Source organism: Thalassophryne amazonica, chromosome 7 (genome assembly GCF_902500255.1).
Source record: "Thalassophryne amazonica chromosome 7, fThaAma1.1, whole genome shotgun sequence".
Classification (NCBI taxonomy): Eukaryota; Metazoa; Chordata; class Actinopteri; order Batrachoidiformes; family Batrachoididae; genus Thalassophryne; species Thalassophryne amazonica.
The window spans coordinates 56982264-57005805 of NC_047109.1; the positions used below are offsets into that span (position 1 = coordinate 56982264).

Consider the following 23542-nt stretch of genomic DNA (forward strand, 5'->3'; position numbering starts at 1 on the left):
ACCGTCGTCGGCTCATGACGTCGGTATCTTCTTGCGAGCAGATGTCCCTCGACCAATGAGATAAGAGTGATTCTGTATCGTCAACTCGTGTCTGTCAGCTCATTGGTGAAAAGCAGGAGAGAGGCTGGGATCAAATTTACCGTAAGTTTCCATATAAAGCGCCAGTCAATTGACATTTTACAGACTTTTTGATTCTCACAGAAATACGGGACAAACTGCGTCCCGTTTCAGGTCAATACGGAACGCACACTTTTATTTCCAAATAAGGGACGATTCCGTTTTTCAAGGGACGGTTGGCAACCCTACCTGTGTACATGTTTGTAGTCCAACTCTACCTAACTCTACCACCTACCTGCTGTATAGTAGTGTTGAACTACTCAAGCTGCATGTCATCTTTTGTCTTTTTCCCTTTACATCTTTTGAAGTACATGTCAAACTCTCCTTCATTAGTATTGAATATTTGACGGGAGGACCTTTGTGGCCAGGACGGCGGTGGGATCAAACCCCGGACTGCTCAAACTGAAGACCAGAACTCTACCAGGTCAGCCAAAGGGGAATTCCCTGTTAGCCAAGCTAGCGGGAATGTCTTTTCAATCCGGACTTCACCCTGCTACAAATAAAACATTGGCCCTTCACATCAGTGATGCTATACATGTACAAGACATATCAAGTAAAATCAGGACGGCGTGCTTGTTTCCATGCAGTGTCTTTCTCAAAGTGTAACCACAAATATATTCTCTGATCCTTCAGGTGGTCAGAGAGATTGTTAATCCTTAAATGGAATAAGTGGGAATAGAAAATGATTGAATGACGCACGTACAGAGCCAAGAACAGAAAAAAACAATATCCATTCATGCTTTATTCCCAATGGCCACAGTAAAATATAATCATAAAGGTCAGATCTGAGACCAAATTAGTATTTGATCCACTGTTGATTTTGTAAGTTTTCCTACCTACAAACAATGGAGAAGTCTTTAATTTTTGTCGTAGGTGCACTTTAACTGTGAGAGACAGAATCTAAAAAAAAAAAAATCAGAAAATCAAATATGCCAGAGACAGCAGCACAACATCCACGTGGTACCTAAAACTACACCAGCAGAAGGAAACAGCCTCATTAAATATCAAAGGAACCCCTGGTCCAAATGCAAAAGCTCATTCAAAAGTCATCATTTATTCAACAAACGTAGATCAATATATACAGTGAGCCAAATAAGTATTTGATCCACTGTCATAAATTCATACCATTGTATGATTTTTAAAAAATTAATTTGCATTTTATTGCATAAAATAAGTATTTCATACAACAGAAAAACAGACCTTTATATTTGGTACAGAAACATTTGTTTGTAATTACAGAGGTCAGATGTTTCCTGTAGTTCTTGACTAAGTTTGTACCCTGCAGCAGAGATTTTGGTCCACTCCTTCTCCAGCTCTTTCAGGTTTCGAGCTTCAGCTCCCTCCAAAGATTTTCTATTGAGTTCAGATCTGGGGACTGGCTTGGCCACTCCAGGACCTTGAAATGCTTCTTACGGTGCCCCTCCTTACTTGCCCTGACTGTGTCTTTTGGGTTATTTCATGCTGGAAGACCCAGCCATGACCCACGTTCAGTGCTCTTACTGAGGGAAGGAGGTCGTTTGCCAGAATCTCGCAATACATGACCCCATCCATCCTCCCTTTGGTGCAGTCGTCCTGTCCCCTTTGCAGAAAAGCACCCCCAAAAATGATATTTTGCACCCCCGTGCTTCACAGTTGGGACGGTGTTCTTGGGGTTGTTCTCATCCTCCAAGCACGGCGAGTGGAGTTGATATCAAAAAGCTGTATTTCGGTCTCGTCTGACCACATAACCTTCTCCCATGCCTACTCTGGATCATCCAGATGGTCAGTGGATGATCCATGACGGTGTAGTGTGTTACTAATGTAATCTTTGCAACTGTGGTCCCAGCTCTCTTCAGGTCATTGTCCAGGTCCTCCCATGTAGTTCTGGGCTTTCTCAGAATCATCTTTACCCCACGAGGTGAGATCTTGCATGGAACCCCAGGCTGAGGAAGATTGGCTGTCATCTTGTGTTTATTCCACTTTCTAATAAATAATCATAACAGTTGTTGCCTTCTCACCAAACTGCTCACCTGTTGTCCTGTAGTCCATGCCAGCCTTGTGCAGGTCTACACTGTAAAAAAAAATCTTGTCAAATTTACGGTGAAAAACTGGCAGCTGTGGTTGCCATTTCAAAATCAGCTCTCTACTAATCATAATGCTCCGGTCAGGCGGAGGTCATGAAAAATAAAGTCATACTAACTTATGGTTTTGTGAAAATACTGATAGAATAACTCCATTAATGTCAATCCTGTCATTTGTACAAAGTTAAAATATAACATTATATCTTTTAATGTTGAATAATGCACTAATTCTGAGGTTTTGTAACAAACACAGACTGCAAAGCATTCTGGGTAAAAGTGCCTCTGCTAAACACTGATTGGTTCTTAAAAATTAGCACATTACTTTAAAACGAAAACATATATATGATATTTTCACTTTATAAAACTTCAGACATGACAGTAATTTTAAATAACTTGTCCAAAATGAGTAGGTTAAAATTTGAACCATAAGTTAAAAATGTATGCCTCTGGATGACTTGGGTGATATTCCGTAAATAATACAGTAATGTGCTATTTTAATATGACTGTCCAATGCTGTCACCATTTCAGCTTTTCACCATATATTTCACATGTTAAAACAATTAAAAATAACATTTTTGACAGTTTTTAAATTTATGGTAATTCAATGTTTATTCTACAACAATAAGCTTCTTCTTGCTTTACGGTTTATTCCTGTTACCATTTCACAGTTTTTCACTGTAATTTTCACGGACATTTTTTACAGTGTACAATTTTGTCCCTGGTGTCCTTAGACAGCTCTTTGGTCTTGGCCATGGTGGACAGGTTGGAGTGGGATTGACTGAGTGTCTGGACAGGTGTCTTTTATACAGGTAAACAGCTCAAACAGGTGCCATTAATACAGATAAAGAGTGCAGAATAAGAGGACCTCTTAAAGAAGAACTAACAGGTCTGTGAGAGCTAGAATTCTTGTGGTTTGGTAGGTGATCAAATACTTATTTCATGCAATAAAATGTAAATTAATTATTTAAAAATCATACAATGGTATGAATTTATGACACAGTGGATCAAATACTTATTTGACTCACTGTATATATTGATCTATGTTTGTTGAATAAATGATGACTTTAGATTCTGTCTCTCACAGCTGAAGTGTACCTACAATAAAAATTACAGACCTCTCCTTTCTTTGTAGGTGGATCAGATACTTATTTGCCTCACTGTATACACTGGCCCCATATGTTGCCACATGCACCCCGACACAAAACTGCCTTGGATCCTGGATGGCGAACCCCCCCTCCACCCCCAACAAGTCCACCCCCACTTCTCAAAATTAATGATGTATCTACTGCAGCTAGATGAAATGTGAGAGTCCAAAAGGTATAAATATGGCAAATGCTTATACGCAAAATTCTAAAATAAAAAGTTTTAAATGGATCAACAACAGAATATGATGTACTGGACTGTGTACTGGCATCTTTTGTGTGAAATCATTATCACATGTATTGAAATTCTGAGAGGGTCCGGACGTCTTGGCTCTATTTGTGCCTCTAGCTGCTGGTGGGACAGATCGCTCAACCACGAGGGGGACAGATGAGATCTCCATCGCCATATCCCATCTCTTCCTCTCATCATCAACACACACACACACACACCTACCCCTCCTTTGCCTTCTTGTTTTTTTTTTTTAGGTGTCTGGTGACTTATCTCGCCCCTCCTTTTATCACAGAGGAGAGAAAGACACAGGGAGGGAGGGAAAGAGAGAGGGAGGCTGCAGCCCACTACCACTATATCCCTGGAGGGCCCTTGCCTGCCTGCTTGCCTCCCCCTCCTGCTGCTCAGTACAGCTGTGGCTCAATACCAGACCCTGACCAGCTGGGAACTCAACCCTGTGAGAGAACCAAGGAAAAAGCCACTGTGTGTCAAAGCTCCTCACCTCTCGCTGTTTGAACAACTCACTAACTTCATCTAAACCTGCCAATACCTCTTTGGTGGTACTAAGGAGACCGTGGCTTGAGCGTCCACTTATGGCTGTGTCAGAGGGCACAGTTTCGATGGTAGCATCTTCGGCTGTGGTACTTCCTCTGCCCCTGGTGCTTGTCCTGCTCAGCCTGGCACCAGCGCCCACACTGGGGGGATGCCCCTCGCCGTGCCGGTGCTCTTTCGTCATGCTACAATGCCTGGAGCCTGATGCTATCACCAGCATCCCAGTGCTGTCAGCACAAGAGAGTGAGAACGTGACTGAGATGTAAGTATAATCTGGTTGGATTATGGCTTCACTCTTGCATACGCTGCTGGTGGCTTGGCGCTGGTTGTTCGCTGCATTTGATTTTCTGTGTCCAGTTTATGACTTTGGATCAGTTTGATTGGCTTTGGGTCTGACTGGACGTTTTGTAAATGGTGTAATATCTGATCTAATATATGTGGACGATTTTGGGTTTTGTAAATGTTAAGAAGAGCATGTAAAAATAGATCAATTCGATTGTCAATAATCAGTTTATCACGATCACAAGTCATTGTTTTGGGTTGTCTGCACAAGTGAGAAGACAGCTAACGAATCTTATCTCAGCCAATTGTTGCTGCTGTCCAAATGTGTTACACTACACTGACTTGATTATAGAAACTTGTGCAACTTCAGTGTTGTTTTCTGTTGTTTCCTCTTAAAAAATTCACTTCTGCAAGTTGATAGTTGGTAGGTATACTTGTAGTTTTCTTGACACAAGTTTGAGGACATGTTGTTTCATTGAGTATTAAATTTTTTTCATGTTGACCAATTTACTAGCATTTCACTAGTCTTGATTTAAAATAGTTCCCGTGCTATTTGAGATGATGTCGCATGTGCTAAATTAATCTCTGTTAGTGAATGTTAGTGTTAGTGAAATCAGTTATTTATTGGTGCTGATAATGTCTGGCATAAAGTGGTGAGAACTCTTGCCCAGACATCCACTGTTCCTCAAAGTCTGCCCTCCAAGTATAAACACGCTTTCAGCAAGACTGACAGGAAACATCACCACTGAACGCCTCATAACTTCATTTGTAGTAACTTCAAACTTTGGAAAGCTGAGGGTCTGCAAAGAATAAACTCAGGAGTAGAATTCATGCAGTAGAATTGGTGTCCATCAAGGTCATACATCTTGAAGGTTTATGTAAATATAAACATAATGATCAAAATTAAATAAATAAAAAATACAGCTCCCTGGTCCAAGGAAATGTGCCTCTACCTTCATGTACATGTATTTGTGTCAGGAAGAGGAGGCGATGTCAAGTATGTGCGAAATCAACATGTGGATCTCTGCAGAAGTCACCGCAGTGACCCTGAGTAAAAACAGGAGCACTCCAAAGAAAAGTGTTTTTCTTTGTTTGCTTGTTCATTTTGTTTTCTAGGGGTCCAAGCACCTATGGTGTGAAGGTCCCCTCTCACAATTTGTTCTTCTTGCTCTTGTTGTTGTTGTTGGTGTTGCTGCTGCTGTGCTTCTGTTTCTTCTTCTGCCCTTAAAGTATCTGGAGATCGGAAACGGCAAAAGGTAAAGCAACAAACTCAGGACTTAAGTCTAAAATCTCCACTGTGTCCCTGTTTTGCCACAATTGCCTATAAAAATTGAGTGGATGTGGCTTATTTTACTAAATCTGCAATAGCTCATGAATCACTTTATTGAAATCAAACTCTGTGATCATTATGGACTCATGCAAAAACTGACATATGAACCAACCTGATGGGCCACTAGTATAGTATAGTATAAATTTGTCAGTAGCCACTGTATGGAGTCACCAGCCACAAAAGAGAACAAGAAGGCCAGAGAGGAGGTTGTCATGCAGGTAGTCAAAGTGACAGTGGAAGACAAAGGGGACAGGGTTAGTTGGATTATCAACTCTGGCAAACGCTAACGGGCACACACAACAGAACACAAATACTTCGCTGCACTCATTTAAATGTCTTATATGTGTCGTCTTTCGTCCATGACGTTCATTGGGCAAATTGTGCAAGAGGTGCTTGGACCATGTCAATTGCTGCTTGTGGCTATATTTATTTTATTGTATTTTATTTCATTGATTTTTACTTTTTGCTGCCCCAGTTGCTCAGGGATGCCCCAATGGATCAGGTACAGCTCCTGGCACAAGTTTAATGCCGGATGTCTTTCCTGACACAATTTGTTTGACACGGAGAAACGTGTGCATCACTGTCGCCTCACAGTGAGAAGGTCCCAGGTTTGTTGCTGGCCTGGTCCTTTCTGGGTGGAGTCTGCATGTTCTCCCTGTGTTTGCGTGGTTTCCCTCCAGGTGCTCCAGCTTCCATCCACTTCCAAAGATATGCAGGCTTGGTGAACTAGAAATGTTAAATTGACCGTAGGAGTGAAAGTGTTTGGTTATATGCGATAGACTGGCTGCCTGTCCAGAGTGTACCCCACCTCTCACTCAATGACTGCTGGGACAGGCGCCAACATTTTAAATATTTAGAGTAGTTCACTTAAATCCATCCCTTTGTTATGGGTTTTTTAATGGCTTCCCTCACTACCCTCCTTCATGCATGTTCACCCTGTTTGTGAGGACAGGCTTGTTTAGGTACAGTGAGGTTCTTAAGTAGTTAGCCATGCAGTTTCTACAATTTTGCCTCTGTATCACAATAGAGTACTCCCTCTATTTTTAGAAGCCATAGGTAATTGGACAAAATAAATATTAAGAATATTGCTAATATAAATCTTCATTTTTACAGCCAGTTTTCTTCAGCCAAGTCAGGATATGAATACTGTACAGAGGCAAAATTACAAAATGGTGTCACTGTGTCTTTCCATTATTTCTATTTAATTAATCAACAAGAAAAACAGAAGAAATACTAAGGTGATCGCCGGCCGCTAGCCCTAAACTTCACTAAAAGACTCAGAATTTAGATCAAGTTGAGGCCGCGGCCCGCTCCAATTACTAATAACATGAATTAAAAGAGTAAAAAGCGTAAAACAACTTACTATTCAGAGGTAAATGCTTTACCATGATAATGTCCCTTTTCATAAAAAAGAGAAAAGTCCAACAGATGCAGAAGTTTTATAGGTGACGTACCGGCAGGAAATTTACAGCAGATGACTGTTATTTAAAACAAGCTTTTTCAAACTTCTCACAGAAGAAAAAGAGGTACAAAGTGACCACCTGTGATTTAAAACGGGCTACTCTATTATTATACAACCCACTTTCAGGTCCTGCATAGAAAATGTCTCTCTGTGCACTATCACGCTGTTCTTTCTTTGTTCTTGCCTCTCGAACTAAGCAATTAAGCAGGAAGTGTGACTGCTATTTAGCTGGACCAACTACTCCACTGACTTCTTTCTTTCTTTCCTCTCTGCCTTATCTTATAGATAAATCACAGTACTTAAAGCAGGAGTTTTCGCTTAAGCGTTGGATCAATACCTGAGACATTCTCTGATTTTGTTTTCACAGTGTCCTACATGCCAGCAAACAACAGCACTTCACTGTATTAGCAATGCGTGGGAATACAGGCGTACACGGAAACAAACAAGGGGCCATTAGCTGTGGAACAGCGGCTGAAATTCATCATACACTGAATTATAAATTCAATTTTCTGAATTGCCAGTCAATGCTCCCACCCATGAACAATAGATGATCTACAGCCCACTCAGCGCAATTAAATAAGTAAGGGCGATGGGTGATCCTGGGCCCACCTGCCCTGTAATCACATTATTGCTGTGCGAGTCAATCAGATATGAATAAAAAACAGCTGACAAACAGGGAAATAGAGGGATGAAAAAATTCTGCCTGTTGAAGTTGACTGTCATCAGCTGCACATTATGTTCTCTCTCTTTCTGTATGTTTTCTATCTATCTGTCTCTCTATCTATCTGCATTGTGATCTTTGACATGCAGTCTGTTGTGATGGACTGACAACATGTTCGTCGTATACCCTGACTCTTGCTCAGTTTATGCTGGGGTAGCCTTCAGCCCTCCTCCATGAACAAAATGTACAAGTGCATATTAGCATTTATTTATTAAGATTGTGTGAATCTAAAATGCCAGAAACAAAACAAGATGTGCCGGCGGTTGGAGCCACAAACCTATAATGTGACACATTGAGATGGAATATATTATACCCATGTTTCTCCCTTCAGGTGCGACATCAGCAAGCTGCCATGGCTTTAAAGACACGTAACCTATGAAGTTCACTGCATTTCACTGATATATACGAGGTCTGTTAGAAAAGTAACAGACCTTTTTATTTTTTGCAAAAACTATATGGATTTGAATCACATGTGATTGCATCAGCCAAGCTTGAACCTTCGTGTGCATGCGTGAGTTTTTTCACGCCTGTCGGTTGCGTCATTCGCCTGTGAGCATGCCTTGTGGGAGGAGTGGTCCAGCCCCCTCGTTGGATTTTCATAGTCAGGAAATTGGCTGATCGACTGCCGCTTTGCTTCATCAACATTTTTTCAGAAAGTGTGAGAGACAGCCAACTGGAAACCATTTGGAAAATTCAGATGGCTTTCGGTGAAGATCTTATGGCGATCACAGAGATTAAGGACAATTACAACTGGATTAAAGACGGCCCACAGCGGCGGATGGCGCGCCGCGCACTGAGCGGCGATCGACAGGCTCAAACGACCAGATCATTTCGAAAGTGAACGCTTTGTTGATCCGGGACGTCGTCTGACTACTAGAGAAATGGCAAGACAGCTGGACATAGCACTTTTTCGGCACATTCCACTGTTACAGGAGTTTTTGTAATGGAAAGAGGAGCGGAGAAATTCACCACGGAGCCGCTCATGGCGCGGGACGAAAACACCTCCGTGTTGGTCTCACAGGACAAGCCCTAACATGCCCAGCTCTTGAACCATTATGAAAATTCAGACGGCTTTTCGGTGGCTTTTCAGTCGTGTGACTATCTGAGAAATTGTGGATGGGCTGGACATGCCACAACATGTCCTGTGAGGCTTCATCACGGCGTTGCTTTTTGTTCTGTGCCCTGCGCCTCCGTCCCGACGCGCAAAATCCTCCGCACGTCTTTTCATGACAAAAAACTCCTGTAACAGTGGAATGCGCCGTTCATTTCCAAAGTAAACGCTTTGTTGATCCGGGACGTCGTCTGACCACCACAGAAATGGCAGAAGAGTTTGACATCAGCACTTTTCAGCATGTATATACATATATATATACTCGTATATACACAGAGGTAAAGGGGCAGCCAGTCTGCTCTGTGTCAGCCTGATCCCATCAGATCTCAGAAGCTAAGCAGTGTGGGATCTGGTTCATACTTGGATGGGAGACCTCTTTGGAACACCAGTGGCTATGTGTGTTTCTCCAGGTTACACTGGAGTTGCGTCAGGAAGGGCCAACTACCAATGCGGATCTGGCTGTATCCGCTGTGGCGACCCCGAACACAAAAAAACGGGAGCAGCTGAAAGGACAACAACACCATACACAGAGGAAAAGGGAAATGCATTATGGACAATACACGTTTTAGCACTGTTAGCCAAAATCATAGTGTCACTTCAACGGCTTCCTGGCAACAGCAGTTAATGACACGTTTCATCATTCACATTAAATGCAGGACTAAATTTGACACAAATTACATGATGGAGACTTGCTTGCAAAAGACAGATAAAATTGTACATATGGTTCCTCAGTGTGGCTTGCAGTGTGTTTACTCTCGCCGAGAGAAAGTCTCACTCGCACTGGTCCATCTCAGCCACCACATAAGCACACAAAAAGTGTCACTGTAGGCTACCTGCAGCCTTTGCAAGCTTCCCTTTGTATAGATGGACCAAAGATGTGCCGTGTACAGAGGCGCACAGTAAGATTTAAACAGCATTATTTTCACCCTATCTGTACAGGGACCAAATCCAGGGTATTTACCTGAGCATATAATGTTCTACATTGTCTGTTTATATCATCATCATCAGACAAATCCTGTGTGACTACATGGGCAAGATATTTTATTTTATCAGTTACATTAAGCACAGTATTTGACAGATAAAAGACAGGAAATCTTGTATCTCTGTCCTCCTTAGTTCTACAAATCATTACCGTACTTTTTAAAGCATTTTATATGATGTCATTACCCGGTAGGGGTGGTGGCCAAGTGGTTAATGCACTTGGTTTCAGTGCGGAAGGTTCGAATCCCACCCCTACCACATTTCTCCATGTAATGTTTCAGTGCGGAAGGTTCGAATCCCACCCCTACCACATTTCTCCATGTAATGTGGAGTTGCGTCAGGAAGGGCATCCGGCGTAAAATTTGTGCCAATTCAACATGCAGATCCACCTTGGATTTGCTGTGGCGACCCTGAGTACAAAAACCAAGGGAGCTGCCGAAAGGACTTACTTTTATGTTCCAAGACTAGTGGATAATACCCCCCCCCCCCCCCCCCCCCACACACACACACACACACCTGACCCATTACCCAGCCTAAAAGGTGCAGACACACTATTTCCCCATTTAACCAGCATCTTTTGCTGTGCATACCAATAAGATAATATTCTAACAATATATTTGGGTACACCCTTCTGAATTAATTTCATAAATAGTTTTCTGTGATATACTCAGTCAAAGGCTTAGAGGCTTCTAAAAACACATAAAAACAGATGAATTTTGATTTTTGTATTTCATAATGATTTCTTTGAGAGCATATATACACAGGTCTGTGCCAAGCTTAGCTTAAAGTCAAACTGGCTGTCTGATAGGTCTATAATTTTCTGAACTGCCTATTTTCCGAGCTTTATCTTTAATAACAGGGACTGGCAAGACAGTTAGCATAGAGTCAGGCAGAAATCCATGTGCAAGAAAAGCTGTAAAGCATATGGAGAGCAAAGGACCTAATCTCACACTTGCAAACTTTAAGTGCTCAGCTGAGACACCATCTACCCCAGCAGCTTTATTATTTGACAAGTCAGAGATAGCTTGAAGGACTTCATGACACAAGATTACATTGATCTATCAACTTAATTTACACTAAACAGATCACTCTGAACACAGTTAAATAACCTGCTGTAGTGTTGTCGCCACATTTCCAGTATGTTCTCTGTACCACAAACTCCATCAACAACAGACGGCAAAGAAACTTTAGCTTTCATGACTCTCACTTCTTTCCAAAATTGATATGTAATGTTACACTGTAATTTAGTGGCCAATGAATCAGCTTTCATTGCTTGCTCATTCTTAATGATAAAATGGAGAGCATACTTATATTGGACATTTGTGACCCTTTTGTGCTCAAAAACTGGCCCGTTTCTTGGTCTTCCAGCTATAATCCACTCATGGGATGCCTCTGGTGCCTTTGTATAAAATTCAGCCACATGGGCATTCCAACCGGGTTTAACTTTCTTTTTACTTTTAGCCTGTGTATAAATCTACTTGAATCAATCATTGATTTAATTATGTCTTCATACATAGCACAGACAGCAGAAACATGTTCAGTGTTCTGACACCTACTATCTCTACACCCAACTGCTTCTCTCTGCAGATAGATGTTTTCAAGTAATCTCTCTGTATTTACACAATAGGATTCAATTTCCCTTGGTGTGAGAGAACTCCAGTCAATGCAGAATCTATTTTCACTAATACATTTTTCCATCTGAGGTAATGCCGGAAACTGTATATCCATCCCAAACAGTATATGGTCATTTGTTGAGAGCTCATACAAGATTTTCATATTTCTTATTGTTTGCTTAGTTTTCGTAATGCTAGCATTTCGTTTGACTGTCGTTTAACTTTGTTCAACCTCCCAAGTCGTATTGAACGAAGGTTGACGATATCTGAATGAATCAAAAACTAAAGGTTCTACAAGCTGAACAAAACATCCTTGTATCGCTAATGAATCGTCCATGTTTGGGATGAAAAAGCAACGTTTTCATACAGAAACAATAGCGTTAAAATTTTTTTATCAACTACTTTAACTATTTACACACATTTCAACCATTTGTGGCTGGCCTGCGTGTGCATGTTGTCTGATATGGACAGTTCCCCATGGCTAATGCCATGGACTTGTCAAAGGTACTCGTTAGGACAAGAACTATCACAGATAACAGATGTCCGACACAACCCAGTTTCACGGCAATTTGTGATTCAGCAGCACGAAATATACATTAATCTAATCTTGGTTCGTGATATTGTGATGAAAAGTGCCTCATTTTTTTCATGGCAGCACAAATTCATTGTAATTAATTCCGTGATGGCTGCATGAAATTATAAGTGAAGCAGGGGGGTTACGGTTAGGGTTGGGGGAAGGAGTAGGGTTAGGAATAGTGAGTTAAAAAAAAAAAAGCCCCGTCATGAAAATTTGACTCATTTCGTGACGGGAGCACAAAAAAAAAAAGTGAGACTGGGTGGTCCAACAACGTACAGACACGCTGCAAGAACTCAGAATGTGAAGCAAACAAAATCTCTCACCTCTTGTCAAGATAAACAAAATCTCATACCTGCAAGTACTGTTGGAGATAAGGACATGGCTGCCTGCGTTCGTTTTTATACTCGCTTTTGGTCACGTGATCGTGAATGTTTCATTTTGATTTTGTTTAAAGCATTGAGGTCAACATTTTCTTGACGATATTTGACTTTTTTACTTTGTATCCTTTGTCTAGCTTTTGCCATGTGCCATGTGACTGGGGCCTAAACAAGAGCCTTTTTTTTTTTTTTCAGAGTAAAATTTTAAGCGGAATTTGTAAAATGCAACTCCATATTGTAGTGCTTAACAAAGGATTCCCAAAGAAATCTTTGTCCATGTGGTTATATCAGCTACTGATGAAAGATGGTTCTTGAGCCAGAGGGATTGGAGATCACGGGTGTTCAGCTTAGTCTTGCACCTTTGCCTTTTATGATTTGAAATTCCTTCTTCTTCCTTGAATCATTTAATGATATTTTGCACTGTAGAGGGAGAGAAATGCAAATCCCAACCAATCTTTCCTTGAGGAACATTGTTTTTAAATATTTCTATAATTTTTTCTCATGCATTTGTTGACAAACTGGAGATGCTTTCCTCTTTGCTCCTCAAAGACTCAGCCTTTCATGGACACTATTTTTGTACTAAATCATGATTACAGTCACCTGACTGAATTAGCATCATTCTTTATTTATTTATTTTGTACCAGTGTTTTTAGTATGTATTGCAGGCAACTCGGGAATAGATGTATATTAAAAAATGAATTGAAGCTGACCACACAAAACATGAAATATCTTGGGTTCATACTGTCTGCAATGAAACAGAAGTCAAAATAAATATAACGATCACTGCAGGTTCTTTTTTTTTATCTAACTGGGGATAGCTAGTTAAACAGTTCCAAATGAGGATTGCTAGACAATTGAGCCGGTTACATTGGATCTCAAAGTTCAGCTGCACACCTCATAGCCCAGTCAGATAAACTGTGGTGATGTGACTGCTGAGCCAGTCTGTATTGCTGTTCACTGTTCTCTGCTCAGACGTGTTGGTTTTAGAGATAATATTATGCAATAAATGGTTTAGTGGAGGTTCATAAAGGAAAATGTATCACCTTTGACTCAGCTATCCATTGTTAAGGCCATTAATATCTAACTACTTTATGCAAACTGGCCTTGGCTGTGGGCCTCCTTAAGAATGCTTGTCCATTATTACTTGCTCATAATGACTACAGCTCTTTTAAAGGTGTGTGTGTGTGTGTGTGTGTGTGTGTGTGTGTGTGTGTGTGTGTGTGTGTGTGTGTGTGTGTGTGTGTGTGTGTGTGTGTGTGTGTGTGTGTGTGTGTGTGTGTGTGTGTGTGTGTGTGTGTGTGTGTGTGTGTGTGTGTGTGAGAGAGAGAGAGAGATCTGGATCTTTAAGTTTGAGGTATATGTGCTGAGATGAGGGAGGGTTTTGCTTTGTATCCATTTTTGGTTGATGGATTGTTCTAGCAATTTTGCTGCTTTTCTGTTTTTGAATTTTCATGTAAACCATACAGAATTTTGTCACTGAGCAACACCATCTGCTATATAGATAAACTATAATGCCACCTTGACAATGCAAACCACCTTTGTCTGCTGGATGCTGGGTGAATATATCCAGCATCCAACTGCAGACTGCCGATCCCAGCAGTCATTGGGAGAGAGGTGGGGTGCACCCTAGACAGGCTGCCAGTCTATCACAGGGCCAGCACATATAGACAGACAAACACGTTTTGGGGAGGTCATGGTTGATAGGTTTCCCTTTTACCTCTTTATCAACATTGTTGATCAGTTTGTTTTATGAAGTCACAAAAGACTGTAAACTACGATAACATTTGATGGAACATCTTGCTAGTCCAAAGGTTCACTTGTCCAAAGGTTCAGGTCAATAAATGAATATATGAGGTCTGTCCAAAAGTACTGGACCTTTTTATTTTTTGCAAAAACCATATGGATTTGAATCACATGATTGCATCAGCCAAGCTTGAACCTTCGTGCGCATACGTGAGTTTTTTCACACCTGTTGGTTGCGTCATTCACCTGTGAGCAGGATTTGTGTGAGCAGTGGTCCATCCCTCTCGTCGGATTTTTATTGCGAATAAATGTCTGAACGATTTGGAGCTTTGCTGCATCAAATTTTTCCAGAAACTGTGAGAGACCTCCAGCTGGACACCATTCGGAAAATTTAGATGGCTTTCAGCGATGATTTTATGGGGATTACACAGATTAAGGAGTGCTCCAGCCGGTTTAAAGACTGCCCACAGCGTCTGAGAGCGCGGCGCGCTCCGAGCGCCGATCAACAAGCTCAAACCCCACTCAAACAACCAGATCATTTCCAATGTGAAGGCTTTGTTGATCTGGGACGTCGTCTGACTTTCACAAAAAAGGCAGAAGGCGTGGACATTAGCACTTTTTCGGCACATTCCACTGTTACAGGAGTTTTTTTCATGGAAAGAGAAGCGGAGGATTGCGCCACCATGCCGCTCATGGCGCGGGACAAAACCACCTCCGTGTTGGTCTCACAGGATGGCTTTCAGGTGGCTTTCAGACGGCTTACGGTTGCTTTTCAGTCGTGTGAGTATCCGAGAAATTGTGCATGAGCTGGACATGCCCCAACATGTCACGGCGGTGCTTTGCGCCATGCGGCTCCGCCGCGACGCGCGGAGTTCCTCCACACATCTGTCTCAATGTGCGGAAAAAGTGCTGATGTCCATGTCTTCCGCAATTCCTGTGCTAGTCAGATGACATACTGGATCAAGACAGCGTCCAGTTTAGAAATGAACAGCACATTCCACTGTTACAGGGGTTTTTGTCATGGAAAGAGGAGCGCGTCGGAGCCGCATGGCGCAAAGCCGTGATGAAGCCTCACAGGACATGTTGGGGCATGTCCAGCTCATGCACAATTTGTCGGATACTCACACGACTGAAAAGCAACCGGAAGCCGTCTGAGCCATCTAAAAGCCATCCTGTGAGACCAACACGGAGGTGGTTTTGTCCCGCGCCATGAGCGGCATGGTGGTGCAATCCTCCGCTTCTCTTTCTGTGAAAAAAACTCCTGTAACAGTAGAATGTGCCGAAAAAGTGCTGATGTCCACACCTTCTGCCTTTTTTGTGAAAGTTAGACGACGTCCCGGATCAACAAAGCCTTCACGTTGGAAATGATCTGGTTGTTTGAGCGGGGTTTGAGCTTGTCAATCGGCGCTCGGAGCGCGCCGCACTCTCAGACGCTGTGGGCGGTCTTTAAACCGGCTGGAGCACTCCTTAATCTGTGTAATCCCCATAAAATCATCGCTGAAAGCCATCTAAATTTTCCGAATGGTGTCCACCTGGAGGTCTCTCACAGTTTCTGGAAAAATTTGATGCAGCAAAGCTCCAAATCGTTCAGACATTTATTCACAATAAAAATCTGACAAGAGGGGGGGACCACTGCATACTCAAAGCCTGCTCACAGGTGAATGACACAACCGACAGGCGTGAAAAAACTCATGTATGCGCACGAAGGTTCAAGCTTGGCTGATGCAATCACACCTGATTCAAATCCATATGGTTTTTGCAAAAAATAAAAAGGTACGATACTTTTTGGACAGACCTCGTATTTTGATGCCAAGTTTCAGTAGGCTGCACTGGTAGCTGTATACTTACTTACATGTGAGTAATTCACATTCAATTTCAATTAAAAAGACGTTTCTTTCATCTGTGATGTGAGAGTGAATTGTTACTTTAATAAAAACACGTCACTTTGTTTTTAACTTTGCTGGTGATGAAGATGCACCATAGAATGTAAATGTCATACACAACATTCCGGAATTAAGACTTTGGCATTTTATTCAAATAGCAATTACCAAACCTTCACGGGTGACTCTGTGAATTGTCATGTTTGACTCTGTGAATTGTCATGTTTGAAACTTTGGACTCCTGAACCTTCGAACTAGTGAACCTTCGGACTAGTAAACCTTTCCCCTTCTGAATTTTATATCCATATTAAATTTCCCACATAATATTATAATACATTATAAAGAGGATATTTAATTGTCCTCCTCTGTCAGATACCGGAGGTAATAACAGACTATCAGAATAGTTTATCAGAATGGTGGAGGTATATGCTCAGATCTAAATGCTTTTGTAACTATTTTACTTGAATCACACCTGATAAACTAACTCTGGTGTTTCCCACCTCTTGACTGGCTGAGCAGATCTGATTGACTTAGCAGTGAGTGGCTGGAGTAGGGAGAGTCAAAAAACATGCAGGACAGGTGACTTCCAGGAGCAGTTCTGTAGATCATTGACACAAGCAAAACAAAGCTGGTTTCTGCTTGATGTCGTGCATCAAAGTTCACCAAGTGCAGAGTTTGCTCTTATTATATTCCCTTTTTTTGAGGTATTGTGAGTTTTGAGGTATTGTGTTAAAATGGAGGGGATTTATCCATTCATTCATTCCATGCATTTTATGGAGTTAGTACATGTGCTTTTGAAGTAAATTTGTTCTGCTGTGCTTGGCTCAAGGTGACATTAGATTTATGATTTGTTTCAATTATGAATGCTAAGTGGTGTCAGATCCTGCTTTTAGATACACGGCACACGCTCACCCTCCGATGAGTGTATTTGTGTAAAACCAGCTCTCTGTCTCTGGGGTCCGACCTTCGTGTCTCCACGGGTATTACCCGGCAGGGCTGCACAAAGGTTGTTCAAGCTGGTGGCGAGGAGATTCGTCTAGCTGCTCACTGCCTCCATCCGGACGTCCACCCCGCTGAAGCTGATCTCGCAGCCCGGTCGAATAGCCTTCTCAGGAACCAGGATACGAACCGGCCACGCCCGTTAAGGGAAGCTCTCCTCTTATGGATCAGGGCTCTTGGAATGTTGCTAGATTTTAAATTTAGTGACTCGTACAGCGAGTCCCCAGGATGAGTTATTTTCATTAAAAACCAGACTAACCTTTTAGAGCCTTTTGATGTTGTACACCTAATAAACTTAACTTTCACACCTTAAGAAGCATCAATAATCCAATGTCCAAGCATTAACACTTTAACTGCATGCTTGGAATTTTATTGCAGGTTTTGCAAGTGCCGATAACATAATCAACATAGATTATATGGTGATAATTTCACAATAGTAATTCAACTATAATTAGAATAATGATTGGCAGAGATTTTTTTTTAAATTCAATCATTCTGACTGATCTTACTTTGACTGGGACTGAATTGATTTCTTAACAATTTTTTCTAGGAGTGAGGGAAGAAGGTTTTTGAGGTTAGGGTCCCCAGCTCGGTGAACTTGATTTCCTCTTCATCAGCTATCAGTCGTTGGCTGACCACGATCCTTGTGTGATATTGTAATCCTTCAGCAAAGTTAATCCACATAAGATATTATTCCATCTTCAACCAAACACAAGTTGATCTAATCCATTCTGGTATGCTGTGATATTCCTTGAGAGAGAAATCGTTGAACATTCCCCACTCAGACTTAAGGCCAGTGGTTATCCTCCATCGTTCTGCTACTCCGTGACTGGACGGCCTGAGTGGGAGTTGAACTCTCTCTCAGATCTTTTATGGCTCCAATCCTCTCACTCCACGATTCCAATTGATGCTCACAAGATGGTCAAGTCTTGTGATCTCCTCGTAGCAGGGGAGTAGTGGCAACAGCACGTCTCCCTGGAAGAATAACCCCGTTTTCTGGTGTTTCAACAGGTTATATATGTTCTTGACTCTAGTCGTCCTCAGATGATCTTGGTTACCATGGGGACGCTGTTGACTCAAAATCTCCTCCCTTCTCCTTCTGCTTTACTGGAAATCTCCGTAGCCCCTACCAGTAACTTATTTCTCAAGTTCCTCTTTTCTGTTAACACTTCAGCTTTTCTGAGAATTCGTTCTTTTAAATCATTTCTTCAGAATCACATCAATCATATTCAATCATTTCATTACAACTCTCTTTCACATAAAAACAATTCATATGATCATATACAAACATTCTCATTCCTTATTATTCATTTCATATTTTACCAACATCTTAATCATTTGGTCAGTTGTTTCACATCAGTTTTTCTTGCCCCACTTGCGACATCTTCTTCACTCCCTCTTTTTCCCTGACTCTGCACTCTTTATGAAAAACAACTCATATAATCATTCATTTCACTTATTCGTAAAATACATCTTCTAATCAACTCTTAATTTTAACACATTACTATTTCATTTGATCATACTTGTCATGTTAGAATCATTTTTAGATATATTCCCTCATCTTCACCACCGAGTTCATTCCGTGGACCTCCCCATTTGCAATGGAAAAGTCCAGCATGACCTCACTTACTCCTGGAAAGTACCAAAAACTGTGCAGTTTAATTCAACAGCATGTATATTAATCCCATGGCACGTATTATACTCCAAGATGAAAACAAGCTGAGAGCAAGCTTAAAGTCATCTTTCCTGACACCCCCTCCATGACTTGAAGCTCCGCCGATTTCTCTATACCTCCATAAAAACATCCTCGTCGTCGTCGACAGGGTGAAGGGTGAGCACTTCTTTTTCATCCACTATCGGAGACAGAACAGGAGGAGCTGGAGTTGAACGACACTCATCCAGCACCACGTACTCCTCTCCGCCCACGTGTAGATTGCCGTCGCTGTCAGAAGGCTGCCCTTCCAGTAGTGGTGATTGTGATGGTAATCCCAACGGAGGCGGATTTGCCTCATATTCCAGAGATGATAATCCGTCAGGGAACGATGGTGCGCAATGTGAAGTGGGGGTGACGGGTGTATAACACGATGTAACTGGTGTAGATGGCCGCGGTGATGTATCCTTCGTTCAAGGTGAAGCCTCAGCGAGAATATCCTCAGACTCGGGCTGTTGAAGGTGTTCATCCAGGAACACCTGCGTGAGGGCCTCCAAACACCAGTTCATTTCCTCGATTTGCACCCCAACCTCCGCAGTGCGCTGTGGAGGTGAACATGGAACTGGTGGTAATGAAGGACCAATGGCCACGATCCGGCCATCGGCAAGATGAGCTGTGGAGAATCTTATTCCCGTAGGATACATCCACATTTTGGTAAACACGGGGCAATACATATATCCTTCTGGAGACACTATAGTGTCAGATCGTAATTGATCAATCAAGAGAGAATGCCAGATCATGTCTGCCTCGATCTCAATTTTTAAGTATGCTTCTGATGGTACCTGGGGCAGAAAAGAAGTATCCTTCCGTCCCACTATTCCCCGTGCCACTTGAACAGGGAAGTTGTTGCCGTAACACGTCGGGCACCACAGAGTCGGTGTTATCTCCCAGAAGTAGAGCGCTCGTTCCAGGGTGGCTTGACAATGAATACATCTTATATCCCCCTGTAGTGTAAGAGGAAATATTAGTCTTTTAACTGTTATATTGCAAGCAAGCAGAAGTGTTCGCCAGGATTATTCAGATGTACACCAGAGATGCCTCATGATCACCATAGGAGAGCGGGACTGTGGTGACATTGTCATTCCCGCTGTAGCTGAAGGAGCCGTACGCGGGAAGCAAGCATCATAGGTCGTAAACCATAACAGCAGGAGTAATTGACTAACCATGGACAGCCAGTATAAAGCTGATAATATTCCCCATCCTAAGCCCCAAATCATGATAAGTCCAAGTTTGTAGAGCCAGGGTTTCTTGCGTTGTACGGCTCCAGTTAACATAGCTATGTACGCTAACAGGGTCAAGGTCATCACAGCTTCGCACACAATGTCAGCTATTACTGCCGGGGCGTAAAAGATTGCTGTCATATCTATCACCATCCAAATTGTAATTGATGTGTACTGCCATATTCCCCAACAGTCAATCTGGAGAGTAAAGCGACCGAGGACGTGAGTGACGAATAGAGACAACCCTAAGTCACTCTGACCGTAGTGCAGATTGATGATCACCAATCTGACACATCCATGTAGTAGCGTTACTATTCGCAGTGGTTGTCGTAAGTCCCAATGGCCGACACAGCAGTATAGCAGCCATACTAACAGTAGTGCAATAAACTCCACTCTACTCACTTTGAAGATGGTGTCATTTACGTCGCCAGTATTGTTGGACATTGTGCTCTCTTATTCTTTTTACTTATCTCCTTAAGTTTGTACGCTGTTATGTAGATGCTTCTTCTTTCTTCACTCCCCCAAGTCAAAATGAACAGGGCGTGTCTCGGCGTCGGGCTTTGTAGGCTTCATCGCTCCTCCCCTAACGGAGGAGGGGCTCCATCTCACTGCGTTGTGTGCTCCTCCCACACAAGCGCAGGGCGGCTGCGAAACTTCCTTTTAACAAAACACATCCAATCACTGCAGCAATAATAAGTCCTATTATGATTAACAGATAGGGCCAAAGATATCCAAACAAATGTCCAATCCAACCAGTCACCACTTCGAGACCTTCCTTAATGACTTCTCCGGTCTCTGCAGCGAAAGTGATGATTCCTCCAGCTATTATTTGCGTTCTTTCCCACCAAGAACATTCATGCCGACCTCTTCCTTTCCCACAGCTCAACCAATGTTCTGCAGGCGATTCACATGTACCATTATTGTAAATCTGATTGGGTCCCAACCATTCGTAACCGACAATTTCTCGTCCTTCACATAGACTTTTCCTGAAGGCGTATCCTTCCTCAAGCATTATCATAGCATCACCAACAAATGGCACTATGCGGCCTAGGACCTGCTTCCTTTTCGACATTCCATGTCCCAGGACAGCCTTGGCACATCCAACGTTGGGTGGAAAAGCTCTTATCCATGCGCCAGCTCTGTTCTTCTCCCAAACTGTTTGATGGCCGTAAGTGTCATACTCGCCGTCATAGTAAGCGTCACAATATCCTTCCCAGCCAGGAACATTCCTACAATTTTGGCGGGCAAGGCTTATCGTGCATGTGGTATTAAGTCTGTTACAAGTCATTTTCCATGGCCGTGGCGTAACATAAGGGTTTTGTCTCCAGAGGACACTGGACCAAGTAACTCTGTCTCTGGAGTAGACTGTGGCGATGTATTGATATTTAACCCAATAATTATTACTTTGATCCAAACAGGGGAATACCCAATCTTCAACTTCATATTTCTCCATTCCCCACCAGGTGACGTCCTTACTACGTCTACCTTCTTCCTGCCATGCTTGAAGGGTCCCCTTAATGGTTGGAATCTGTAACAACTGTGTACAGTTATATACCCATCTTAGCCAATTCCCTGTCTTAATTTGGTCTATGGGACATCGGGGGGATTTACCAGAACCTTCGGCCAAATTACTATGGTATTCTGTCTCATGTAAGTTTTCATAAATTCTATTCACCACACATTGATCAATCTTTCTAAAATCCTCCTGAGGTACTGACCTTAGCTCATCAGGCTTTGGTAGTTTTTGCACATAGAAGTTTGCTATATGTGGACCCCGCAAACTATGCCCAGTCCACGTGTATCCCTTCGGAAAATTCCCCTCAAAATGTATCAGTGGAACGCTCCAGACCCACGGAAAGGTGTCGTTAAGCCATTCATCATGTTTTGCCTCCTGTTTCTGTTTCCAAGTAATCCTGTCTATCAAATCGATGACTGTTGCAAGCACCATGTAGTTTTGAGATTTACATCCAATAGGTCGATTCCAATAACATCTATCTAATTTTGCTACTTTTTCTTTTACACAATAATCATGAATCTTCTTCCATCTTTTTTTAAGCCGCGTTACCAATACTTTTAACTTTTGGTTCTAATACTTGCTGGGTATCTTGTGTTGGTGATGTAGGGAGTGGTTTGGTTTTTCCCTGTGTTGGTGATATCTTTGTGGATCCCACCGATGCTGCTGGTGGGATGGCGGTTGGTTTGGAATATAGTATTCCTGCTACCATACCGGTAGTGTCGTTCAACGGAGGGACTGTTGTAGATGTAGTATCCACTTTCGGCACTTTTCTGCGGGTGTTATCACAGGTGAGGTTATAATTACCCCAATGTTTCCAGGTAGGCATTATCATTCTGCAAACATCATGTCTTGGTAATGCTGGAAAAACAGCTTCTTTTTCCCAATATCCTGCTCGATAGCCTAGTAGTACTCTGCATCCCCATGAGCAATACCAGGCTGGCTCGCCAGGTTCAGGTCTTATCCAGGTGCAGCCTACTTCTCTTCGCTCTTTTTGTTTTAAATGTAAGATGGTTACCACGATGACCTCTTGATCCCTTATTTGTAGGTTTTGAAGGATATCTGCTCCAGTGGTCAGGTTGTAATTGGTGGTGACGGTTGGAAATTCCCCACTGTCATTCAAGTATTGCAGCCACTTATTCTTTAGCATCTGCTGGGTTAGGTTCTTCATCTTTGCCCATTTCTCTGTAGAATTCTGGTCCCATATCATGTAGATGTTTCTTGATTCAACTCCCCAACATGTCTGTTGGAAAGTTTTAGTTGTTGCGTACTGGACCCTGATATGGGTTAAGGTCCAGGGCGTACTACCATAGTAGTACAGGATAGCTAGAAGTACAGCAACGCCGACTAACAATGCTGTAATTTTAGCCATCCAACTCCAACATTGGAGGCACTTTTTCTTTTGCGGCTGGCTTTGTTGCTGCTGCTTTCTTCCAACATTTTCGTAGTAGAATTCACTTGGTACTGGTGGCAGCGGCTCCAGCTTTTGGGGTCGTTGCAGTAGTGGCATTTCTATGCCAAACTCCTCTTCTCTTGGTCTTTCGTTGGTTCTTTGAGGTTGCGTGGTGATCACGCTGTCTTCCTGTGGTCCTTCCATCTCGGAGATAGATGATCTTAGGTGCTGTTGTTTGTCTCGTGTTCCCAACAGAAACGCTTGATGCTCGTTGCTGAAGAAGGGTGACTAACAAGGGAGATGGCCATGGGAGTCTAATATCTAGTCCTCGCCGCGCCCATTTCCAAGTGATGACTGTCACCTCCTTCATTTCAGGCAGTGGTCCTTGGGGTGTGTAGAAACACTGTGAAGGTGCAGGATTCAATTCTCTACGTAGGTGCAAGATATCTTCATAGGCGTCCCGATATGCCATTCCACTGTAGACATACTGCACCATCACAGAGTACAGAGGAGTCAATCTCCGGAATAG

The 23542-nt window shown here is 42.4% G+C and overlaps 1 protein-coding gene across 1 annotated transcript in view; it reads left to right on the plus strand.

Annotated features, from left to right (window-relative positions):
- Positions 1–23542, plus strand: part of ntrk1 (neurotrophic tyrosine kinase, receptor, type 1) — a 137659-nt gene that overhangs the window by 4893 nt on the left and 109224 nt on the right. The window contains 1 exon segment of the mRNA XM_034174252.1: positions 3806–4362. Coding sequence (XP_034030143.1) covers positions 4142–4362 — 221 coding nt within the window. The 5' untranslated portion in view covers positions 3806–4141.